This window comes from Rhinolophus ferrumequinum, chromosome 8, assembly GCF_004115265.2.
Source record: "Rhinolophus ferrumequinum isolate MPI-CBG mRhiFer1 chromosome 8, mRhiFer1_v1.p, whole genome shotgun sequence".
NCBI classification, from domain to species: Eukaryota; Metazoa; Chordata; class Mammalia; order Chiroptera; family Rhinolophidae; genus Rhinolophus; species Rhinolophus ferrumequinum.
The window spans coordinates 29342174-29367233 of record NC_046291.1 but is presented as its reverse complement, the minus strand read 5'-3'; the positions used below and the strand labels follow the sequence as shown (position 1 = coordinate 29367233).

Sequence of the window (25060 nt, the reverse complement as noted above, 5' to 3'; positions counted from 1 at the left end):
AGTAACCATAAGATGGCCATGGGGTTTTGAAAATTAATCTGGGGAACGTAATTTAGTGGTTACCAGAGGGTAAGGGGGTTGGGGGGTGGGAGATGAGGGTAAGGGGGATCAAATATATGGTGATGGAAGGAGAACTGACTCTGGGTGGTGAACACACAATGTAATTTATAGATGATGTGATACAGAATTGTACACCTGAAATCTATGTAATTTTACTAACAACTGTCACCCCAATAAATTAAAAAATAAAAAATAATAATAAAAATAAAATGAACATTAGTACGGTTTTTACAAATATTTTGTTTATTTTAATGAAGCTGGTACAGACAAGGTCCATTAAAACCCATATCCCAGGCCAAAAGTTACAAATAAAATCAAAAAGAACAGTGTTCCGTTGTACACACTTCTGCATGAATAACTTTATTAACTGCTAATGAAAATTAGAACTTTTCTGGGATCTTCTGACAAATTTTTTTCTATACTCTTAAAACGCTTTCTCTTCAGGGATGCCATCTTTGGAGTTAGTCTTCACTCTCACCACATCTGTCATCTTGACTCCAACCTGATATTCCTCTTCTTTTGGTCCAGACCCTCAGATTTTAAAAGTAGCTTCAAGTTAAGGAAAGGTCATTTGTCCACAGTTCAGTTCTCTGAAAAACTTCCATCTCCCACTGAAAGTCACAGTCCAGGAGTGAAGCAATCATAGGCTAGAACTTCAGGGCCAATTAGAAAGTCATTATGAACACTTGCATTGGTCGATCTTATTTATCACAAGCCTGAAAATGCACAGTCCTGAAAAAGGTGGCCTCTCTGTGCACACATGTAATATTTAAAAAGGAGAGGGCAGTATGAAGGGGGATGAGGTTTGATCACCAAAAATCAGCACAATGAAAACAAACAATAATGAACAATAATGGTCACTAGAATTCAAATTACCAGATGTTTTAAAGAGATGGGGTGCCAGTTTTCAACTCTGTTTTGAACACCACATTACAAAAGAACTATTTTTAAAAATAAAAAAGGATTGAGGGAAAAGAAAAAAAAAATAAAAAGAATATCTAAAACGTTGAATGACCCCCCGTTTGTTCCTGATAAACTTCAATCACATCTTCTTCCTCCATTCCCAGCTATAAGAGGAAAGAAAAATATTTTAGTAGAATATAAAAGCACTGTTTTTTAATTGCCACTGTTTTAAAGTGCAAAAAGACACATAAGTGGTCCATAGTTAACTGTTCTAAGATTAAGAATCCTGTTTCCTTTAATCTAAAGAACATAGAAATATTACTTTCCTTCTGATCTGTCTATAGTCATTCATTACTTTGGTGAGTCAATTTCACTTTCAGCGTATTCGCTGTATAAAACTGAAGTGTTTATTGAAAAGGACAGTGTTTATTGAAAAAGTTTTAAAACTAATAGAACATGTATTTAATAATTTAAATAATAGTTTGATAGACGTAAGTACTGGATAAAATCCCTTTTCTCTTTCAAAAAACCTGATCTCACTTTGAAATATATGTGGTTTTAGTAGCAAAAAGGCTGCCAAAGGATTTATTTCCAAGTGGTATGCTTTGTCATCTACAGTTCCTCCCAGCGTATAGCTAATTTTGTTATAGTGACCACTCTCAATGCAGAAAAATTATCTATACATCTATTTTTATTTGATACCTTCAGTTTTATAAGCTAGACTTCTCAGCCCACCCCTTTTCAATTCTTACAGAAAAAAAGGGGGGGAATCCTTTAAAATTCCTTTTATGGAACAGTAAGCAAAGTATAGGCAATTACTGTTTCTTTTAATGTGCTTTATATGCATTGAACCCTATATACACACACACACACACACACACACACACACACACACAAAATGTTTATATATACAATGTTTATATATATAATGTTTTTCCCCAAAATTTAGATATATAGTATGTTCTTTACTCTTTGGCATATCCAAATTGCCAGCATAACTACTATTGCACTTTCGGGCCATTATTAAGTAAAAATAGGGTTACCTGAACACAAGCACTGATACACCACAACAGGTGACTTAATAATTGAGTCAGCCACTAAGTAACTAACAGCCAGGTAGCGTATACTACATGGATAGATACACTGGACAAAGGGATGACACACATTCTGGGCAGGATGGCACAGGATGGTGCAAGATTTCATCACACTACTCAGAATGTGCACAATTTAAAACCTATGAACTGTTTATTTCCGGAATTTTCCATTTAATATTTTCAGACCATGGTAGATGGTGGGTAACTGAAACCGCAGAAAGTGAAACTGCAGATAAGGGGGACTACAATATTAACAATGGTTGCGTCTGAGAAATGAGAATGCAGACATATTCAGAGTATATTTTCCGTTTTATATACTTCGGGTGTTTGGTTTATTACTTTTATTTTTAACTATGAGTATTCTTTCTTTAAAAAAGACAAGAGTACATGAGAGGGCGATGGTGTCACATAGCAACCCCGGTGTTACCCTCAGTGAGGGTAAAGGACTGTGAATCTGTTCATTCTGGTGTGCAACCAGAGTTGAGAAGCACTGTAAAACGCAGACTGAAATAAAAAATTAGCAGTTTCCACTGAACTATAATGGATCACAAAAACAAATGAACACCAAAATTTTAAAGGAAAGTCTAAGATCAGTAACTTCCTCTAATAAGAAAAGTTTTGTATTTTATTGGTGACACTTTTGTACATTACAAAATATAGTAATTAAAATATGCTAAGAAAACTAAAAATAAAACACAGGCTTATATGGATTTAGGATTTTTTAAGTGATTAGATTGGCTCTAGTGTTATGCTTATTTTGATCATGGTACATACATGAATATTAAAATTATTAAAGATGCTATTAAACCTTAATTTTAATTCTACATATAACCCAGTAAATATTGCAAGAAATAAAACTCCAATCATTACAAGGAAGCTTTAAATCAGGAAGGCAACACATGTCCTCAAACTATGGAGAATATGAAACTAGAGCTTCAAGAAGTACCATCAGGAGAGATGAACGAACAACAGGACCTGAGGTCACTCCCTAAGTATCTACTCTCTCCCACTGCCCCATCTTCTGAAAAGATCATCTCTTAATGATGGCGAGAAGGTATCACTAACAGGTTTAAGTATCTATTCTATATCAAGAAATTATGCCAAGCTAGGACAGGGAAAATACAAGATGAATATGGAACATCTTATTGTGCCATAAAGCAAAGGAATACTCAAGAAAGTGGTTGGATACTAAACCTACGGGGTAAAGTCTGATGAGAAAGAAGATACTCAAAAGTACGTCCCCACAAATTATTTAAAATGGGAAAAATAACAACTGCAAAGAAAAATGAAAAGTTAAATTGAGTGATAAAAATTAACATCACCAATAAAGGGCTTTAGTGCTCCAGATATTATACCTTGAGAAAGACACATCACCATTTACGTAGTATTCCAGCCAAAAGTACATAACCCGAATGCAGGACTTTCTAGAAAATAATCGATTTGTATTCTTCAAAAATGTAAATGTCATGGAAGACAAAGAAAGGCTGAGGAAATGTTCTAAATTAAAGATGATTAAAAAGGCACTTCATTAAACTATGTTGATACTGAACTGGATCCTGTGGCAGAGGAAAAAATTTATTATAAAAGACATAATTGGGACAAATGACAAAATTAGGCTGTAGATTAAAGTATTCTAACAACGTTAAGTGCCCTGAATTTGATTAACAATATTGTGGTCACATAAAATATACTTGTTCTTACGAAATACACACTAAAATATTAAATAGTAAATGGCCATACTGTATACACACATATATGGGGAGAGAGGGCAGGAGGGAGGAAATAATAAGCAAAGGCAGCAAAATGTTAACAATAAGTGAAACTAGGTGGAAGAGAGTACAATTTTTTTGTACTATTCTTCCAACTTTTCTGTAAGTTGAAATTTTCAAAATAAAACTTAGAACACAGACGCCAACTTGAAGGGGCCCCCACTGGCCAATATCCAAAGAATATTCACACAGTCTCAAAGTATCTTCCCATAAATTATTTATTAATTACAAAGGAAAATAATTTTACAATGGCTAAATCTGGCAATTACCACCTTAACTAAGTAACGCAAGTTAATATTACCCATAACAATCTTAAAATGGGCTTCATGTACCTCCTGATGTGATTTATTTGCAAGTGCAGTTTCACTCTGTGCCACTGATACCAAAAGTGTAAAACTGAATCGAATCGTGAGGAAACATCAGACAAACACTAACTGAAGGACATTCTAAAACCTAACTGTCCTTTACTCTTTAAAAAAATGTCAGTGTGATGAAAAACAAAGATTGAGTAACTGCTCCAGATTAAAGGAAGCTAGAGGCATAATAACTAGTTAGAATGCATATCCTAGTTGGGACCCCAGGTCAGATTTAAAAAAAAGGCTATAAAGGATCTTATTGGAATAAATGGCTAAATCTGAATACTTTGACTGCATATTCAATAACAGTACTCTATCAATGGCAAATCTCCTAATTTGATAATTAAACTTTGGCTCTTAGGAGATAACACTGAAATATTTACAGGTAAAGGGTCATGATATCTGCAAATTAATCTCAAATGGTCCACCAACGATGATACGTATCTATAGACAGAGTGAAAAAAAATGCAGCACAATGTTAATAACTGGCAAATCTAGGGAACACATTATACAGGAGAATATTACACTAATCTCTAAATTTAAAATGTTTTCAAAATAAAAAAATAATAACCATACATTGTTCCCACTATCAGAAGCATTAGAAATGCTATTTTGTATTTGGAGGAAAGAATCCGTTCAAATAGAAATACATATACACATACTCTCTCACAAACTTTATCACTTTCAAATGCCTCTATGTGGAGGAAGGGGGAGGCATATGTAAACAAAGAAAAGTCTATATAATAAAACAAACGAAGACACAAAAACATTTAAAAACATAAGCCAAGATGACAGAACCAAATATATTAATATACACTAAGCTTCTGTATTAAGTTCTTAAAATGGGTCAAAAGTCAAGACTGAACCATAAAGGTCACCAGCACCATGAAAAGTGTACCAGAAATCTGCCAAATTAGAGGAATATCTGTCCATCTTCAAAAAGATATAGTGTGTGCCTCGTGACAATCTCGGTACTCATTTGCCACCTTGTACCTTTTCTTATTGGCACTTTTGAAGGCCAATATATAGGAAGCTCAACCCCAAAGACTATTTTTCTCTCTGACAAATAATATCACTTAAATCAGAGAATATTCATGAAAAGGGCAATTTAATACCAGTGAACCAAATCATTCAGCGCATAATTAAAAATTTTCTTGACTCAGAGAAGAAATTATACTCACTTCTTTTGGAGTGTGATTATCAGCAATTCTCTGACCTTCAAAGAGAAACCTGAGTGAATTCATTGGAACTCCCTAAAAAGGCAAAAAACATATTTATATACACACAAATCTTAGAAAATAGATAATAGGAGTTTTGATGCACAAAAAAACAAACATGAAAGCTTCAACAGAATATGCAGAACATGAAACCAGAGAGCTAATTCTATCATAATTACCATTTGTTGAGTACCAACTATTTGCTAGGCTCACCCTATTACAAGTGTTTTACATACATCATCATAAACATTAACATTCATCACAGCAACCCTGGAAGGTATGTATTATCACCTTCATTTTACAGCTAGAGAACCTAAGGTATGGAGAGGGCACACAAGCTAGCCATGAATTTAAGGCCAAATCTGTTCCTAAGCTTGTGCTCTTGATCACTATTTTAGTTTCCTCTCAAATCTGGAAGCTAACATAAAAAAATTTAAAAATTAGATGAGCACCTTCACTAGCTTCCAACTATACAAGCAAAATTGGTTTTAATAGATTAATTCACAGAAACTGGTAAAGCACCGTCGTTAGCCAGATAAGCTACAGTAAACTGTGATGGCATGGACAGCACAATAAATATCACAAAAGATATTAACATATATTTTCCTACTCACTTGTTCAACAAAAATAGCTAAAAGGGAAGAGATGACTCATATAAAGAGAAGTAACTTCACTAATAAGTTCAACTGAAGAAATTGGGCCGGCCCTGTGGCTCAGGCGGTTGGAGCGCCGTGCTCCTAAGGCTGAGGTCGCCGCCTGCTGTGTGCCGCCATGAGCGGCCAGCAGCTGGTGAGAGCTGCCATGAGGCTGACGGTTGACGGGCGACCGACGGCCTCCTCATGGGCCAGGGAGCTGTGTCCTACACAACTAAACTGAGAAACAACAGCTTGAACCAAAGTGTGTGTGGCGGGGAGGCGGAAAAAGGGGGGTGGAAGAATCATTTATTTAGTACAAAAGTATTATGAAAGTTTTACTCAATACCTTAATGTATTAAGATTTTCACTGTTTAAAAAAGAAAAAGATTTTCACTGTTTAAACACCATCCCAAAAACATCCAAAAAAATTAAAACTATTTTTCAATATGTACTACACATATGAGACCACGCAAATTTACCCTTCATTTGACTTTAATTTCTTTCCAGGGTTATAGTAAATTATAAAATAAACATAACTGACACAAGCAGAATACTCTCTGATTTTAATTTACTCGTAAACCAATAATTATCTTGTGTTGGGGTCAAAAACGTTTCTATAGAAACCAATCTACAAAATCAAAATGGAAAAATGATTCAATAAATATTTACTTTTTATACTTTTCAATTTCTCTCTACTGGGTAAGTGTTGAATAGATAGATAAATTAAGTTTCCTATTCCTTGCATATCATTAAAAATAAGGAAAATTTACTAAACCTCTGTAAACTAAGTATAAAAACCCTTTCTAAAGAGACCGTAAAGTATACTCTGAAGCATAAAAATAAAGTTGGATATAATTATAAATTAATGTTGTATTTTAATTATCTCCCCAAGCCTAGCACCTTTAATTTTGGATCCAAGTTTAGTTTTCTCCTTAGCTTTGTGATTTACTTCTTTACTTTGCACTGTTTTTCCTCAATAATTAACTCCCTGGTCTATCAAGGGGGTTAAAAGGCTATCTAATTTTCAGAGTTGTGAGGATTAAATGATAATATATCTAAGTACCCAGCATAGTATATGTTATTTATGTTCCTTTCCCCTAATGAATATCTTAGTTTTAGCCCTCATCAGTGTTACAAATGTGAACTAGTTGAGCCCCAATTAAAAAGATTTTACTGAGTTTAACAATTAACATCAAAAACAGAAGAGAGAGAAATGTTTATTGTTTTACTTATCCTAATACCTACATGATCTCTTTTTTCCTTTGGCAAAAGTGATTTTTATGTAAGTTACAAATTTAAATTGTAAAAAGGAATCTTCTAAAAAACCTACAATACCTGAGTTAATATCATGTAACACAATTCAATTATTAAAATGTATTTTGGTTGTCTCCTATATACAGATGGTCTCCACCTCAACAATTTTTTGACTTTATAATGGTCCAAAAGTGATATGCATTCAGTAGAAACTATACAGTTGAACCTTGAACAATACAGGTTTGAACTGTGTGGGTCCACTTACTCGTATATGCAGATTTTTTTCAATAAATACATACAGTATTGTAAATGTATTTTCTCTTCCTTATAATTTTCTTAGTATCATTTTGTTCTCTAGCTTACTTTATTGTAAGAATACAGTATATAATACATATAACATACAAAATATGTGTTAATCAACTATTTATATTGTTGGTAAGGCTTCCACTCAACAATAGCCTATTGGTAGTTAAATTTCTGGGGAATCAAGTTATACGTGGATTTTGCACTGTGCTGGGGGGGTCAGAGTCCCTAACCCCCATGTTGTGCAAGGGTCAACTATACTTCAAATTTGGAATTTCGATCTCCCAGGTAGCAATATGCAGTCCAGTACTCCCTCATGATGCTGGGCAGGAGAAAAGCTGGGGCTCCCAGTCAGCCACAGGGTCACAAGGAGAAACAACCAATTCTCTACAGTGTGCTGTGCTGCCAGCATTTTTTGGATATTGTGTTGTGAGCATGGTTAAGGTGGGCCGGGCTAAGCTATGATGTTCAGTCAGGTTAGGTATATTAAATGCATTTTTTCACTTACGATATTTTCAACTTATGAGTTTATTGGGTTGTAACCCCATCATAAGTGGAGGAGTATCTGTATCCTAATTCCAATTACAATTATAAAACAATGTATTTTAATGATAATGGGTAACATTTACTAAGCATTTTTAGGCATCAAGTTAAGAGCTTTATGTAGGTCATTTTATTTCATCATTATTGGGATAGGCACCATAATATTCCCATTTCACTAAGGGGGAAATAAGACACATAACTTGTTCATTGTCCCATAGTCAGACAATAGTGAAGCCCAGATTTGAATTCAGGCAGGTTAAAGTAATTAGTTATTGATCTAATAATCTAGCTCATGACAGCCAGAATCTGTTAAGGATTTGGTATTCAAAAATTAATTAGATTTCTTTATGATTTTTTTTTAAAGAGAAAAATTTCTTGATATTGAAAATATAAAATGCAATTAGCCATAAGAGTATATAGTACTATTTATGAAGATAATAAACTAATAATATTAGTACTTAATTTAACATATGGCTAAACACGCAAGGAAATTTCATAGTGATCACCAGAATTTACTTGTTAAATATGCTGGTAAGCCCTCAAGAAAAATTAATGACACATAAAGCATTGTATTTAATACAATAACATACAAACCTGTCTTTGACAGTATGATTCTTTGAGTTTCTTGAGATGTGTTGTCATTTTCACTTTGAAGTGAATCTCACTGCTATCCTAAGGAGATAAAAGAAAAAAATTATTCCTCTTTGTGTAAACTATTTGTTTGTTTGAAATAAATTATTTAATTATACAAACAGAAAAATGAACCTTGTCACCTGTATTTTCCCACTAAAATATTTTTTTAGCATTCCTAACAGGTTTTATTAAAACAGTCTAATCATCCTCAAAATTGCTTTATACCCATTTCAAAAGAATAAGAAATAAAACAAACAAAGACAATCTGTCTTGGGTTATTAAAATGAGCAGTATAAGAATGCATTCCGGGGTCAACCCGGTGGCTCAAGCGGTTGGAGCTCTGTGCTCCTAACTCCAAAGGCTGCCAGTTCGATTCCCACATGAGCCAGTGGGCTCTCAGCCACAAGGTTGCCAGTTCGACTCCTGCAAGGGATGGTGGGCTGTGCCCCCTGCAACTAGCAACAGCAACTGGACCTGGAGCTGAGCTGCGTCCTCCACAACTAAGACTGAAAGGACAATTTGACTTGGAAAAAAGTCCTGGAAGTACACACTGTACCCCAATAAAATCCTGTTCTCCTTCCCCAATAAAAATCTTTAAAAAAAAAGAATGCATTCCTTCATAATTGTATATCCATTCTATTTTTAAAATAAAAGAAGTTGAATTATCACAACACCCCACCAAAAGCAACTCAAAACAAAAAGTACCTCTCCCCCAACTGAAGTGTCACTGAAGGTGGTCAAACTACGAGAGAGACATATACCACAAAATAACAGACTGAGAAACTTATTCCTGCCATAAAAAGTCACCCCACAAAGGCTGGTTATTCACATATGAGTAAAATGTCACTTAAATTGATTTGTGGGACCACAGATTCTTTTCTTCTACCCAGACTGTCAAGCAAACTATCAGGCAACCATGAGAAATAAATACTGACACTTGCATACTATAAAACTTCAACATCAATCCTTATGATTATATATCACATTCACAAATGTATATTAGAAGTTGAATGTTTACAATATTTTTGTGACTATAATTATAAAGTAAAACAAATTCTCATGAACAGACAAAATTTCTATAGCATTCCTCATGCCATACACTAAATAACTTCCAGGTCAATAAAGGACTAACATTAAAAAAATTTTTTAAAAATATTTTCTCCTTAAGAAAAAAATTTTCCCTAATCTTGACATTGAAAAATCCTTATTCTAAAGCAAGATTTTAACTGAGAAGCCATTAATAAAAGGAGATTGATAAATTTGACTTACTAAAAATATAAACTATTTTCCACAAACAAGTTTTACTGCACCATAACAAAATTAAGAGACGCTGGAGAAAACATTCACAACATATGACAAGAAAAATCAAGAAAATATAAAGAACTCCAAATCAGGAATTTTTAGAAAAGTAATCCATGGAATAGGACAGATATGTAGATCAATGAAATAAAACTGAGAGCCCAGAAATAAAGCCATGGTCAATTGATTTTTGACAAGGATGTCAAGCAATTCAACGGGAAAAGGACAGACTTTTCAGTCAATGGTCTGGAACAAAGGACAGCCGCATGCAAAAGAAAGAAGTCAGAATCTACCTCAAACCCATACAAAAAGTACTCAAATGATCAAAGACTTGTTTTAAGAGCTAAAACCATAAAAATCTTAACAGAATCTATAGATATAAATCTTTGTGACCCTGGATTAGATCTGAATAGACATTTCCCCACAGATGTACAAATGATCAATAAGAACATGAAAAGGTGTTCAACATCATTAGTTATCAGGGAAATGCAAATCAAAACTACAATGAGATACTACTTCACACCCAGTAGGATGACTATAACTAAAAAGACAGATAACTGTAAGTATTGATCAGAATGTAGAGAAACTGAAACTTTCATACATTACCAGTGGGAAGCTAAAATAGTGCAGCCACTGCTGAAACAGTTTGATAATTCCTCAAAATGTTATAGTTACAACTACATCTGAGCAAATAATTCCACTCCAAGATAAATGAAAACATGGCTCCACATAAAAACTTGTACACGAATGTTCACAGCAACATATTTGTAACAGCCCAAATATGGAAAAAACCCAAATGTTCATAACTGATGACTGAAAAACTGTGGCATATGCATACAACCAAACATTATTCAGCCATAAAAAGGTATGCAATACTGACACATGCTACAACTTGGACGAACCTTGAAAATATTATGCTAATGAAAGAAGCCAGATGCAAAAAACCACATACCATCTGACTCCATTTATATGAAATGTCCAGAATAGGCAAAAACATAAAGACAGAAAGTAGACTGGTGGTTGCTAGAGGCTGGGGGGGCGAGGAGGATAGGAACTTACTGCTGAGCACAGCATGTCTTTTTGGGGTGATGAATATACTGCGGAATTAAATAGTGGTAAAGGATAAACAACAGCTTGTGAAAATACTAAAACCACTGAAGTATACACTTTAAAATGGTGAATTTTATAGTATGTGAATTATATCTTAATAAAATTTTCAGTAAAATAATCACAGAAAATGAGAAAAGAATATGAACACAATCAATAGAAGAATGTAAATGTTGCAGACAAAAATTACTCTTCACTGACAATCAGAGAAATGCAAAATAAACAAAAAATTTTTACCTATCATACTAGCACAAAACTGAAGGCCTAGTAATATCTCATGGTGGGAGAATGGGGGGAAATGGTACTCTCACACTTTGATGGTCAGAGTCCACCAATTCTGTCTTTTGTCCTTTTAAAAGAAAACAATTATGAAGGTTCATTCTTCTAACAATTTTTAGCTAACCTTAATTATCAGTTAACATCTCAAAAAGGGTCAATAAGACACAGGCCAGAGTCTGGAAAAATGAGGTGCCAGCAAACAGAAAATTTTCACGAAAAAAGCCGAGAGGCACTTTTGTTTAAGGTGGGCCCAAGTCTTATCACTCAATAGTATTCACTGTATTTGCCACTGAAGCATATTAACCAAGAAAAAGGTTTGATTTGGAGAAATTAGGGTGTCTAAATCTGCCTAGAAAAACAATTAAAAAACAGTTATCAGCCTCTTCATCCTCCAACAGACACATGTATAGTAAATGAAAACGTCATTTTTAAATAACTTGCCTTACTTAAATCATTTTCCCTGTGTGTCAGAAATTATTCACACATTCAAGGAGAGTCAAAGAGAAAAATAATGAAACTCACCTGTCCAATGACTTTGAGTTTAATGTATTCTCCTTCCTTCTTATCCCCCAAGTCCTCAGTTGAAGGTTTTGCCTCCTAAAAGAAAAGTACATTTAAAGATATAAGTTCCTATATGCAATTTTCATTACTCATTTATGATTACTTTAGCTCAGAGTACAAAATCTGCATGTGAGAATACAAAGAGCATTTATCTTCTCTGCCACTCAATTAAACAAAAAAGGTCCTAAAGCAATTACTGGCCCAAATACCAGTTCACCAGGAATCAAGAAAGAGATCTCTCTTTTATACTATCATCCTACAGTCCCAGTTCTAAAACTTCACCGGGCATCAGAATCACTTGAAGGACTTTGCAACTGCTGGACCCCCCACCCAGTTTATTCCGTAGGTCTGGGATCTGGGGTGGAGCTTTAATTTGCATTTCTAACAAGTTACCAAGTGATGCAGACCAACAACCTGGAAACCACTCTTTTCGAATTCTTAACCAAACATTGTGACAAGATTATCCTCTCACAGCTTATCTGGAGAATTTAACTACTCCAATTACAAAACTGTACTAAGAAATGTAAATTAATCACATTAGCATAAGCAAAGTCTATTTAGGAAGGAAAATCAAATAGCAAAGTATTGATTTAATGTATCCCCGAGTCGAAACAAATCAGTTTATACCATCTATTATTTTAGACCATCGGAAGCATTATATCCAATTTTAGATTAGGCTTGCTGAAAAAAATTAGGGGAACTGAACTGGAATAAGAAAAAAAGCACAAACAGGATAAGTACTGTGTTTCCCTGAAAATAAGACGTGGCCGGACCATCAGCTCTAATGCGTCTTTTGGAGCAAAAATTAATATAAGACCTTTATTTATATTAAAGTAAGACCGGGTCTATAATATAATATAATGTAATGAAATATAACATAACAGCAGATCTTATATTAATTTTTGCTCCACAGGACACATTAGAGCTGATGGTCCGACTAGGTCTTATTTTCGGGGAAACACTGTAGGAAAAGGAAAGGGGAAAAAATTGGAAGACAGAAAAAAAAGAGGACTAAAATTATTTCAAATGAAGAGATACTGAAAAGAAAATGAAGTTAAAATAAATTAGTTCAAACAACTTCACGGTGAAGTAAAACTATCACACTATTTTCACTCAATAGTGTGATAAAAGAAGATTTCCCGTGTGCTACACATTAGTTTGGCCACCAAATTATCCACTTACTTAAATATATATACTCTATTACTCATAACAATTTCAAACTGTCAATCCACACTTGGTAAGAATATAACCAACCACACTGTATTTTACAAGTAAAATAACAGGGCCCCCCTACCTGTGTATCTCATGGCAGTAACTTAGAACTAATAAACTCTTTAACATTCAAAATTTAACAGAACCTATTAGGTCGGTGCAAAAGTAATTGCAGTTTTCGCAATTATTAACCTTTCAAACCGCAATTACTTTTGCACCAACCTAGTATTAAACGAGAACTAGCTTTTAACATGAAGATGTAGGCGAGAGTCTAAGGAAATGCTTAGGTAACAGTAGTGACTTTGTTAATGCAAATCCTTGCCTGTTTTTCATTCTGCAGTCCTTTCAATATTTGCTGACTACAGCATATTATGGCAGCACACAAAATTAACCTTCTTTAGTGAGACAGTATTTCACCTGAAAACTAGAGCACTCTTCAAATAGTCTTACCACCGCATTTCTATGAATTTAAATTCATAGTAAACAGTTGCTTCTTCCTTTAAGTATCTAGATTGAGCAAGGACAGCTTATTCCATGCAGTGAAGGGCAAGAAAGAGCAACAAAGACCTGAGTTCTCTTTAACTGGTCAAAGGGGTGTTAGTAAAGAAGCTTATTTGAGTTAGCACAAAGGAGAACCACCCAGCCCAACCCCAGCAGCACAGCGGGGTGATTTGCTCCAATGTTTCCTAGATAGGGTGGCTACAGAGGCTACTCAGGACAAGAGTCCTTTTCCCCTCCTCCAATTCATCTTCCATACTGCTTCAGAACCCTCTAAAGCACAGCTTCTCTAATTGTAAAACTCACCCCAGAGCAAAAAGCATTAATAATTTCCAGTACTTTAAGGCCTAGAGCCAAACTCCACACCACCACATTGAGCTTCTCTATTACCAAGCTCAATTCTCATTTTTCTCTCACCACTTTCTTTACAAAGCCAAGATTTGGTTAAATTGGACTATGTATTGTTCACCGTAGATGTCTACCAGCATTTTTCTACCTCCTGCCCTTTGTGGTCTGTTTCTGTACCTGGAATATACATCCTCCTTCAGCTTCTCTTGAAATCATCTCACGGATATCCATCCCACACATCTGAAGCCCAGTATTTAAAACACTTTTCTAGGAACCACAGCAGCCCTAAACCTTCCAAATTGGATTAATGGTTTGCTTTAATGTTCTTATTTGCAATTTATTCATATCTATTATAGCATTTATCCTCAATTTTAAAATACTCCCCCTGGACCATCTTCTCTAGCTGTTGTCCTCATCGTTTTTGCCAAACTTCTCTTACATAAGAGGACTCAGCATTTGACATCTCCACTTTCACTCAACCCCCTGTAACCTGGTTTAGCCCTCACCATTCCACTTGACACTGCTCTCACCAAGACTACTAGTTCAACTGCTTCTTGCTAAATCCAATGAACAATTTCAAATCTCATCTTTAACTCTTTAACAGACATTTCTTCCTTGATGACTTTCCTTCCTTGAAAATTCTCCATCTTTGGCCTCCAAGATTCCATTCTCTCATCTTGTCGATTTCCTTAAATGCTGGTGGCTCCTCTGGGTTCCATGTCTTCAATCCTCTGCTTTTTCTTTGTCTCTCTGGGTGACCCATGATTCCAACTACCTCTAAGATACAGGCATACCGTTCCTTTATTGAGCTTTGCTTTACTGAGCTTCACAGAAGTTGCATTTTTCACAAGATCCTTCCCCAGCAAAAAGATTACAAGTCACTTTATTACAGTGGTCTGGAACCAAACTGGCAATAGCTCCAAGGTATGCCTGCACTACTAACTCACAATCATTCTCTCCAACCTGACCATTTTTCTGAGTTTCCACTCATTTATCCAAGTGCTTAAATATCTCCACTTTGGATGCCCATGGGTGTACCTCAATGTAAGTTAAAAACCAAATGCAGTCTAAAGCCTGTTAGTTTTGACTTCTCTTCCTGAAAACCAAAATTTAAAAATAAATAAATAAATAAAATCTACAATTCCTCCTGGATTCCCAATTACAATAAATGGCTACAAGACACTCAACTACTTACAACAGAAATATGCAGATCATCTTTGGTTACTCTTGCCCTCTTAAATCTCACACTCAATCATTCATCATTCCGACAATTCTCTGTCTTAGTGGCTCTAAAATCTACCCCATTCTCCCATTCCAGTGCCTTAGTGCAAGCACCATTGGTGCTCATTAACATTACTGCAACAGCCCTAATAGACATAACAGTCTTGCTCTCTTCAATTAATTCTCTACACCACCACCAAGGCCATGGCTCTAAAACGCAATCCGATTTGCCCAGAATCATCAGAGTGAAGTTCAAACTCCTGAGCTGAGGTGCACTGGTCCTTCATGTGCTGGTTAACACATCAGCCTTATTCTCCTCTCTCTCTTGCTAATAATATCCCTTGCTCCAGCCATTTGAACTATCTACAATTCCTCCAACACGGCACCCTCTACCATCTCTCTGCTATCTCTAGACACATTAATCCCTCTGCTTGGAATGCTCTTTCCCATCCTACTCCCCTTTCAAAATTATGTCCCTGATCACTCTCCTAAATGCTCCCATACTGCTTACTTTTCTTCTGTAACCACGTTTGCATATCTGTATCTCCCAGCAGATCGAGTTCCTATTGGTATGCTTTCCTTTTCTTTGTATTTCTGGTCAAGCACAGTGCCTGGAACTCTGAAGATATTCAATGTGCTTGTTTAATAAATTAATGTTTTCTGTAACAGTTTTCTATGTCTTGTCTTCCCTACAAGTTTACAAGCAGAGATCCAAGTTTTTTCATCTTTGTAATCTTTGTAGGGTCAGGCAAATACTAGGCAATTGTTTAATGCTTATTGAATCACATGGACAGCTCTATTTTCTGTATCATACCACAAAATCTTACCAATGCTTCATTCTTCTATTGTACACAACAGTTAGTCCAAACAAAAATCCTTTCAGCTTTTTTTATATTCACAGTTGGATAAGAGATAATTCACTTCAATTTCATAAGAACATGTGAACACTAGCATTTGAAATTTCCAAAACTAAGCTGTCGGTTTCCTAGTCACTCCATTTTGGCGATCTCTTCCCAACTCTGAAGCGCTACAGCAATGTCAGCTCTACCACTTGTTTAATAGCCCCACGCTTGCTTAATGCAGTCCTCCAACTTTTCATGTGCTATCTTTTTTTCTTTTGACAAACTAGTCTGGAAAATGAGATGATCTTGGACAAAAAAGACCAAAGTTTGTTTCCAGTGATCTCTGTGTCTTTTGTGTGCTGCCTTTCCTTCTTTCCCCGTAAAAAAGGAGCCAAAACAGAATGGTATGCCACGCTAGTTATAAAACAGTGAAAGCATTCAGCACTGAGTCTGGGACTCTAGGTCATCCGAGAAAAGAGAATCCCAGAGAGGGCTGGCTGGTTTGGCTGGAAAAGATAATAGCCCCAGAAACTGGTAATGGAAATTAAAGTAAACGTATATACAAGATCAAAGAGAGGAACTGGAAACCTCTACAATTTCAGGTATGTATCATCCACAGACTGAATCATGGTAATTGGAATGATAAAGAAATTTATCAGGTACCTGGCACTATCAATTCTTCTTTCCAAGACATAGATGGAACAGCTTGGAAATAAAGGTTGGCTAAGGAGCTGAAAGAGAACTAGACTGGAAAGGACAGAAGACACAACAATCCTTATTTACAAATGTTCAAAAATTCATGCAGAGGATTTTACTGTGCAATTTCAGAACAAGAACCCTTGTTAGAAGCTCTCTGGTATCCAATATGCTGACAATTCAATCACATGGAGAGAGCATCACATCTAACTACCCCCACTCTGTCACTGACTCTTCCAGTTGTACAAGGATTGTTCATTCTTCTGGACAAGGGGAGATTCTAGGGAAACCCAAAATAAGAATTCATTTACTCTTAGTTGATGACATTAACAAATCTGTTCATTTTTAAAGGTGTGATAACAGTATCCTGGTTACATTAAAAGAAAAAGTCCTCTCTCAGAGATACATACTAAAATATTTACAGATGAAATGATGTGATATCTGAGATTGGCTTCAAAATAATATGAGGGAGAGAAATGAGGGAGTGTAGACAAAATAAAATGGGCCAAGAGATGGATATATGGGTACGATTATACACACACTAAAATTTTCCATAAAACATTTCATAAAAAATGCAAACCAAAAAAGTGCAAAGCTTCCAGAAAATCTGTTAATTATAAATCTTATTATAATGCATCAGTTTATTTCATTTTATTTTCTAATGAAAAAAGCTCAATCAGGGTTAAATTGCATAATTCTAATATTTAGATCCATAATTAAAAGATACAAACCCCTAAATTATAATAAAGTCATCTCCCTCATACTTTGGTGGATTTACCATAATTCTAAAAACACAAATATACACATACACTTTCATCTTTATGTGGCCTATGTTCAAACTGAATAAGACAGTACTAGAGATTGGGAATGGAACTGGCCAGATTTAGTGCTGTAACTTCAAAGTTTAAGTCAAACCGTCAAGATACTGAGTCTTCTGTAAATTTACATTCAACCCTAGAGTTGTGGTTAAACACTAGATATGCACAGACAACTTCTGAGGAACTAAAAATTATAACTGAAAATCACCCGGGTTTTGTAAAACCTCCTCTCTGAGCCTAGACTATGGACCTATGCAAAACCTCAAACAAATTGGCTTGACTATATCCAAAAGTACTAGCAGACAGATTTAGAGGTATGGCAGACATTGTTAATTACCTATCCAATATCCATTTTCCCCTTCTTCCTTAAAAATGGGAATTTAAATTTGCCCAGCTAAAAAACATATTTCTCAGCTTCTCTTATGGCCACGTGACATAAGTGCTGGCCAATGAGATATAAGATGGCATACTTTTTGCTGGTACATACTTTTGGCATACTTTTTCCCTTTGCTCCTTCCTTCTCCTGCCTGGAACAAAGACACAAACCTTTTTGTGATTGCCAGGAGACAAGCATGAGAGTGAAGATATCTGTTAAGAACAGAGGAGAAAAGAGTATGAAGACACTGTGGAACTGCCTTACCAGCCCTTGAACTACTTATGTCTAGGCTTCTAGTTTCATGAGAAAAACTGCATATTGCTTAACCAATCAGATTTTCTGTTACGTACTCTAAAAGCAATTCAAACTGACACAGAGGTGCTATAAATAGGTATCATTTGGCTTATATTAAAAAAAAAGGTCCCAGGAAACTACCTCAAATGTGCATCAAAAGCAGAATGGGTAAGTAAACTGTGGTACAGTCACAGAATGGAATGCAACATAGCAATGAGATTTAACAACACACAAATCTTCAAACAATCCTGAGCAAAAGAAGCCAGACACAGAAGTACATACAGTATGGTTCCACTTATATAAAATGTTATAATGTACAAAAACAGGCAAAATGAATGCGTGTATTAGTATTTAGGAGAGTGGTTCTTAATCTGGGTACTGGCTGCATGGATGGGATCAATTTGTGAAAATTCAGCAAACTGTACATTTATGTGCACTTTTTTTTTTTTTACATCTATTACTCTCCAGTAAAATCTTTAAAAATAACTGGCCCTAGATATTGAGAACAGCAAGTCCAAAAAACAACTCCACCCTTCCTTCCTTCAGGTCTTTCTTTCAGATTCTCAATAGCTCAGTAAAGGCAAAGGAATGCAAAAAGAATAGTCAAATAAAAAAATATTTAAAAAATACAACGTATCTTTAAATAAACCTAAGTCATGTTGCAGGAAATCCAAAATGTAAACTGCAAAACTAAGGTGTTCAATAAGTTCACACCGAGGATCTGTGTGAACTTACCCATGGGACTTTTTTAAGGAAGTAGAGTATCAGAGAATTATCTACCAAAAATAAACAAATAAATCACAATTTCAGAAAATTCCAAATGGAATACTAAACAAGTCTTAAAGAAAATGGTCAGTAACAATCCCAATGTCCCGAAAGAAGCAAATGATGAGATCCTGGAGATAAAGTTATCAGGTAACTATTGCTAATAGAAGTAAAGAGCAAGAAGCTATGCAAACACATCAGAAAAGGTAAACCACTCCATAACAACCAACCTTTCCTCAAGGACAAAACATGGGAATTGAAAGAGGAGGAAGATTTGTACTCTCATGTTTTTTTTTCTTTTTTTTTAAGATTTTATTGGGGAAGGGGAACAGGACTTTATTGGGGAACAGTGTGTACTTCCAGGACTTTTTTTCCAAGTCAAGTTGTTATCCTTTCAATCTTAGTTGTGGAGGGTGCCATTCAGCTTCAAGTTGTTGTCCTTTCAGTCTTAGTTGTGGAGGATGCAGCTCAACTCCAGGTCCAGTTGCCGTTACTAGTTGCAGGGGGCACAGCCCACCATCCCTTACGGGAATCGAACCGGAAACCTTCTGGATGAGAGGACGCGCTCCAACCAACTGAGCCATTCGGGAGCTCAGCGGCAGCTCAGCTCAAGGTTACTGTGTTCAATTTTAGTTGCAGGGGGCGCTGCCCACCATCCCTTGCGGGACTCGAGGAATTGAACTGGCAACCTTGTGGTTGAGAGCCCACTGGCCCATGTGGGAATCAAACCGGCAGCCTTCGGAGTTAGGAGCATGGAGCTCCAACCACCTGAGACACCGGGCCGGCCCCCGTGCTCTCACGTTTTTGAGGCAACCTTCCAATTCTAGAGTCTAAATGATGCCTCAAACATACTGACAGTTCAACAAAGAATTGTTAAATGAATGAATCTGACTCACACTCAAGCCTTCAAAAACTTTTACTAAGTATCCAGTCACTGCGCTAGACACCTCAGAAATAAAAGATGAATAAAGGCTGATTCCTGACCCTCAAAAGTGAACAGTGAATGGAGAAAGGCATTTAAGTAAATAATTGTAACACTATATATGACAGCTATAATAGAAACATTCTAACCACTAGAGGGCTTAATGTGTGTCAAGACATTTTACCACTGCTTTATAGTTTTGAAATTTGAACTATTCAACTAAACTTCATGAGTACTCTAACTGTAACATATTGTTTTCAAATGGTATGAAATATTGTTTAGGTGACATTTCCTTTGAAATGTTTTATTATAATCTATGCGACATCCATTAGCAGCACCTCATTATATCTATCAAAGATAGAATGTATCATTCCTCTCTAAGGCATGACATGCGTAACATCACTACATGCTCTAGTCATAGTCATTTAACATACTTATTCTATGATATAAATAGTAGTATACATAAATATAAATTTTAATATACACCCACTTCATCATATTCTCTCCTATTTCAAGCTAACAGTAAGATCAATAAACATCAACAGGGAGATATAAAGAATACTGCAGGGAACGTTGCTAACCTGACAGAATACAATTAATGTGGTAGATTACAGACAACTGCAAATCCTTTGTTACTCCTCCAATTGAGGAAGGGAGTCTAAATGCCTTTCCCTTGGTGACAATACTGTATTGTATATGTATTTTTAAAGTTGCTAAGCTAGTAGATCTTAAAGCTATCATAAGAAAAAAAAATTGTAACTGTGGTAATGGCTGTTAACTAGACTTAATGTGATCATTTTGCAACATATACGCCTAATCAAATCATTATACTGTACAACTGAAACTAATATCTGTGATTTCATCTCAATAAAAAATAAATAAGTCAGTCAGTCAGTCAGTAAGTGCCTTTCCCTTGATTTGGGCTGGCCTTAGTGATTTGCCTAAGAAGGCAGAAGTGACTTTCAAGGCTAGGTCCTAGAAGGCTTGAGGTTTCCACCTGGGGTTCTCTGGGAACAACTCACGTCACTCTCTCTGTGGGCCCTGAGCTGCCATAAGTCTGAATATCCTGGGGTCTCCTTAACTTTTTGAGGGATCATGTATCCCTGATGAAAGTTATGGGCCCTTTCTCCCGTAAAAAAAGAAAGGAAAAAACATATGCACAAATACTCACAAAACACTCCATAACAATTTCAGTGAATTTTCAGCCCTTTAGGTCCACGAAACTTGGGTTTAAAATGTTTGAGATGATTATTTTTTAATGGTCCACAAATCCACTGGACAATGCTGGATTGTTAGAATTGCAAAAAAGTGTTTCACTCAAATTCCAAATATAATATTCTTTAATCAATGGAGAACCCAGCAATTTAAGTCTTCTATGAATTTAATGCCCCCCTATTTTAACCTGAAATTATTACTCAATTTCAGTATCTTAGCACCAGACAATAACCTCCTGAAAGGTGCCTCAGAAAAGACATTCTAACAAAACTTTGTTTAAATAAAGATTGTCTTTTGGGGGCACTGGTTCAGACTCATGCTGCTGATATTGCACAGTGGTAACTTGGGATTCTTACTCCCGTTCATAAGCCTCTTAAAGGTAAGAGTTCAACTTTATACCTCTTTAAATTCTTAGCACCCAACATGAAATTGTACTGGGTCCCAATTGTTAATGATGCTGGTCTATCAGACTAGAACAATTCTCAAACTTTTTGGTCTCAGGACTTCTTTATGCTCTTAGAAATTATTTAGACCCCCCTCCCCATAAAATTTTTGTCAGGTTGGTTATATCTATTGAGGTTTATAGTATTAGACATTGAAACTGAGAAATGTTTTAAAGATTAATTCATTTAAAAATAACAAACCCTTCATATATCAGCAAATAACAGTTTTATTAAAAAGTTTTCAGAACAAAACTAATGAGAAGAGTGGCACTGTTCCTCATTTTTGCAAATCTCTTTAATGTCTGGCTTAATAGAAAGCAGTTGGCTTTTCACATCTCCTTCTACATTTCAATCTGTTGTGATATCACAGGTCACGTTAGTCTTTAGAAAACTCCACTGAACACTCATGAAAGAACCAGAATGAAAAAGACCAACAATGTCCTAGTATTATCATGAAAATAATTTTGAGGCCCCCTAAAAAAGAATCTAAAGAACCTCTGGCCTAAAACCACCTGTTAGTGTCTTAGGTCCTTTATTTCTTCCTTCATGTCTTTCTAAATGACCAGAATTCAAACTGGAGCAATAAACTCTACAATTTACTTTATAATTCTTTCTGTACATTACTCTTTCATCACACTATAGTAAATTTCAACATGCTTCCTAGTCACTTCTGAGCATCAAAATAAAAGGCTGATGAAAACTAAGCATTTACACCTGTTCATTTACTCCCTGGTAACCAAGTAAACAACTATCTAGGTAGATACTTATAACGGCCATTCCCATACCAACTTGGGAATTAACCTAGACCGTTAGTAATAAGATCCCCAAAACTAATCTAGATTATGGTTAAACTTTAAAATTTTTTATGTACATTTTGCACACTAGTACAAATCCACAAAAGCCGAACTCGCTCTCACCAAGCTGTAGAAAGAAAACTGACCCGGGTTAAATGCCAAGAGAATATAAGTGTGTTAAATTTTTAAGTTCAAGTACATTAGGGAGTTGACTGAAAGTTTTCTAGATAACTATCACTAAACAAGCAAAGGTCTAAAAATACTTTGAAAAGTCAAAGTCGTCTGAGCAAACAAAAGACCAGACAAAAACCTTATTAATTAAAAACTAGCCGTAAAACGTGGTTAACTAGGAAAATATGAAAAACTTACCACGGAAAATCGAACGCTCCTGATTTAAGTACAAATCCCAAGTAAATCATTGATATTAACATTAAGACGGAGCACTTTGCCGTAACAGGCAGCTTTCTGCAAATGTCCTGCAACGGCTCTACGAGTATATACACGAGTATATACAGTATTCCTATCCTTTTCCTCAAAAGTATCAGTCATCTCCAGGTTAATGCCCAGGGGAAATGTTTTCTGTTGCTCGAGCGGTTTTGTTCTACTTTGTTTCTTGGTTATTCTGAGTGCTCCCTTACAAATGGAGAGTTGCTGAACCAATCCCGAGTAAGAAATGGAAAAGTACAAGAAAAGAGGCGACAGCTCTGCACCCCCACACGGAAAAAGACTCAGAAAAGAGCCGCGGCGGCCCGGCCCCCGCCGCAATCCGAACGGAAAGCAGTGCTTTCTAGGTTCCCAGCAACACCAGACAATGTCTCCCTCCCCTCCCCGCCCCAACGTCCCTACTCCAGGGCTACCCAAAACCCGAGAACCAAAAAGTGGAGTCCAGGCGCTTTTCAGGGCCACGAAGCCTCCCGGGCAGACTCTCTCCCGTTACATAACTGGGGCCTAGAGCCCTGCTTCGGCAACCAGTCCTCTGGGAGGGAGGCAGACAGGTTCCCCGGGGACCCACCCTCCCCGGGAGGTGGAAGCTGGGCTCTGCAAGGGGGACGACCTGCGGGAGGCCGCGACCAGAGACGCTGTGGCAGAGGGTGATGAGCGAGCCCGGAGAGGGGCAGGACGGCTCCCGGAGGCCCGCGGCAGGCCCCGCCGTCTCCGGCCCTAGTCCACTCCCCTCTCTCGCCCGCCGAGTCCCCACCGGCCGCCCCCTCCCCCATTCTGCGCTCCCCTCCCCCGCGCCTCCATCCCTGGCTCCAGCCCAGCGGCAGGCGGACCTGCCGAGGAAGGCCCCAGTCACCGCCATCGGACGGCCGCCGGCCCGGTACCTGGTCAGACATAGTGACGGTGGCTTCCCCCGGGGTCTCCGCACAGCAGCGGCCTCGGGCACGCAGAACCTCGCTCCGGGGTTTACAAATCCGTCTCTCTTCCCCACAGCACAACACCGCGGCTGGAGGGACTTCCGCTACTGCTTGCGTCACTTCCGCTACGCGCTGGGAGCAGGGATAGGGAAAAGAGGCGAGGCGGGAAAACGGGTGGGGGCTACACCGACACGGGGGGCTCGGTGCTAGATCAGCTGCTTGACTGGTGGTCGCGCGAGCGAATTAACAACCTTCTCGTCTGCTCCATCGAAGACCAGGCACCTCAATCCCGAGACCAGAGGAAAAGTTCCCCGTCCCCAGTATCAATGTTTGGGACAGTACTGACAGCCCAGACTCCTCCCTCTCCGACACCTTGCGCGTTTCTGAAGGCTGAACCAAGAAACTTCTATTGTCTCCTGGCCTTGCTCGTCAACCTCCCGAAAGAAATTGGATTGAATACCAGTGCTTCTTACCCTCGAGCTAACATTTTTGATTTAGCGCTCTCTCTCTCTCTCTCTCTCTCTCTCTCTCTCTCTCTCTCTCTCTCTCTCTCTCTCTCTCACACACACACACACACACACACACACACACACACACACACACACACCACGCGGTCACATGACCTTGATTGGGGGGCCGGAGGCAAAACAAAACAAAACAAGGATCCCATTGGACACGATCTTGATGGCTACTGATGGCTACTTGATGGCTGCTGAAAGTTCTAAACTGTTGGGGAGCAGTAGCTAATTCTGACTCTTGAATTCGTTGCTTTGAGTTAAGGAATGATCCCCCTATGATTTCTTCTTTAAAATACAATGGCCCTACTGACAAATGCATAGAGAATAAGGATGTAGACAAATGAAATAGAATAGTTTCAGAAGTAAATCAGTAAGCCCTCACACATCAATAATTTTCGACAAGAATACCAAGAATTAAATGGTGAAAGAAGTCTTTCAACATATGTTGTTGGGACAACTGAATATCCACGTGCAAAATAATGAATTTGGATCACTACCTTAGAACATATGAAAAATTAACTTAGAATGGATCAAGGCCTAAATGTAAGAGCTAAAACTCTTAGGAGAAAACAGGCATAAATCTTCTTGACCTTGGATTAGGGGGTGGCTTCTTGTATATGATACCAAAAGCACAACCAACCAAACGAAAATAAATTGGACTTCATTGAAGTAAAAAACTTTTGTCTTTTGTGTTCAAGAGACAACCTAAAAAAAGGGAGAAGATATT

General features: G+C 36.9%; 1 protein-coding gene across 2 annotated transcripts; it reads right to left on the bottom strand.

Moving 5' to 3' along the window:
• Nucleotides 1–280: 280 nt before the first annotated feature.
• On the bottom strand, nt 281–23946 carry SUMO1 (small ubiquitin like modifier 1). 2 transcript variants are annotated; one of them, XM_033112667.1, is made up of 6 exons: nt 23783–23946; nt 11975–12049; nt 8729–8806; nt 5364–5435; nt 3413–3481; nt 281–1127 (listed from the first exon to the last, which is right to left on the bottom strand). In XM_033112667.1, the coding sequence occupies exons 1-5, from the start codon at nt 23792–23794 to the stop codon at nt 3428–3430; spliced, it is 291 nt and encodes a 96-aa protein (XP_032968558.1). In that variant the 5' UTR covers nt 23795–23946; the 3' UTR covers nt 281–1127; nt 3413–3427. The 2 variants fall into 2 exon arrangements, with proteins under 2 accessions (XP_032968558.1, XP_032968557.1); XM_033112666.1 differs by lacking the exon at nt 3413–3481 and having other exon boundaries at nt 23783–23939.
• Nucleotides 23947–25060: the final 1114 nt, after the last annotated feature.

Coding starts and splice junctions, on each gene's coding strand:
- SUMO1 (XM_033112666.1), bottom strand. Junction 8,807..11,974: donor AACTCAAAGTCATTGGACAG/GTGAGTTTCATT, acceptor TTATCTCCTTAG/GATAGCAGTGAGATTCACTT. Junction 5,436..8,728: donor AATCATACTGTCAAAGACAG/GTTTGTATGTTA, acceptor TTGCCTTTTTAG/GGAGTTCCAATGAATTCACT.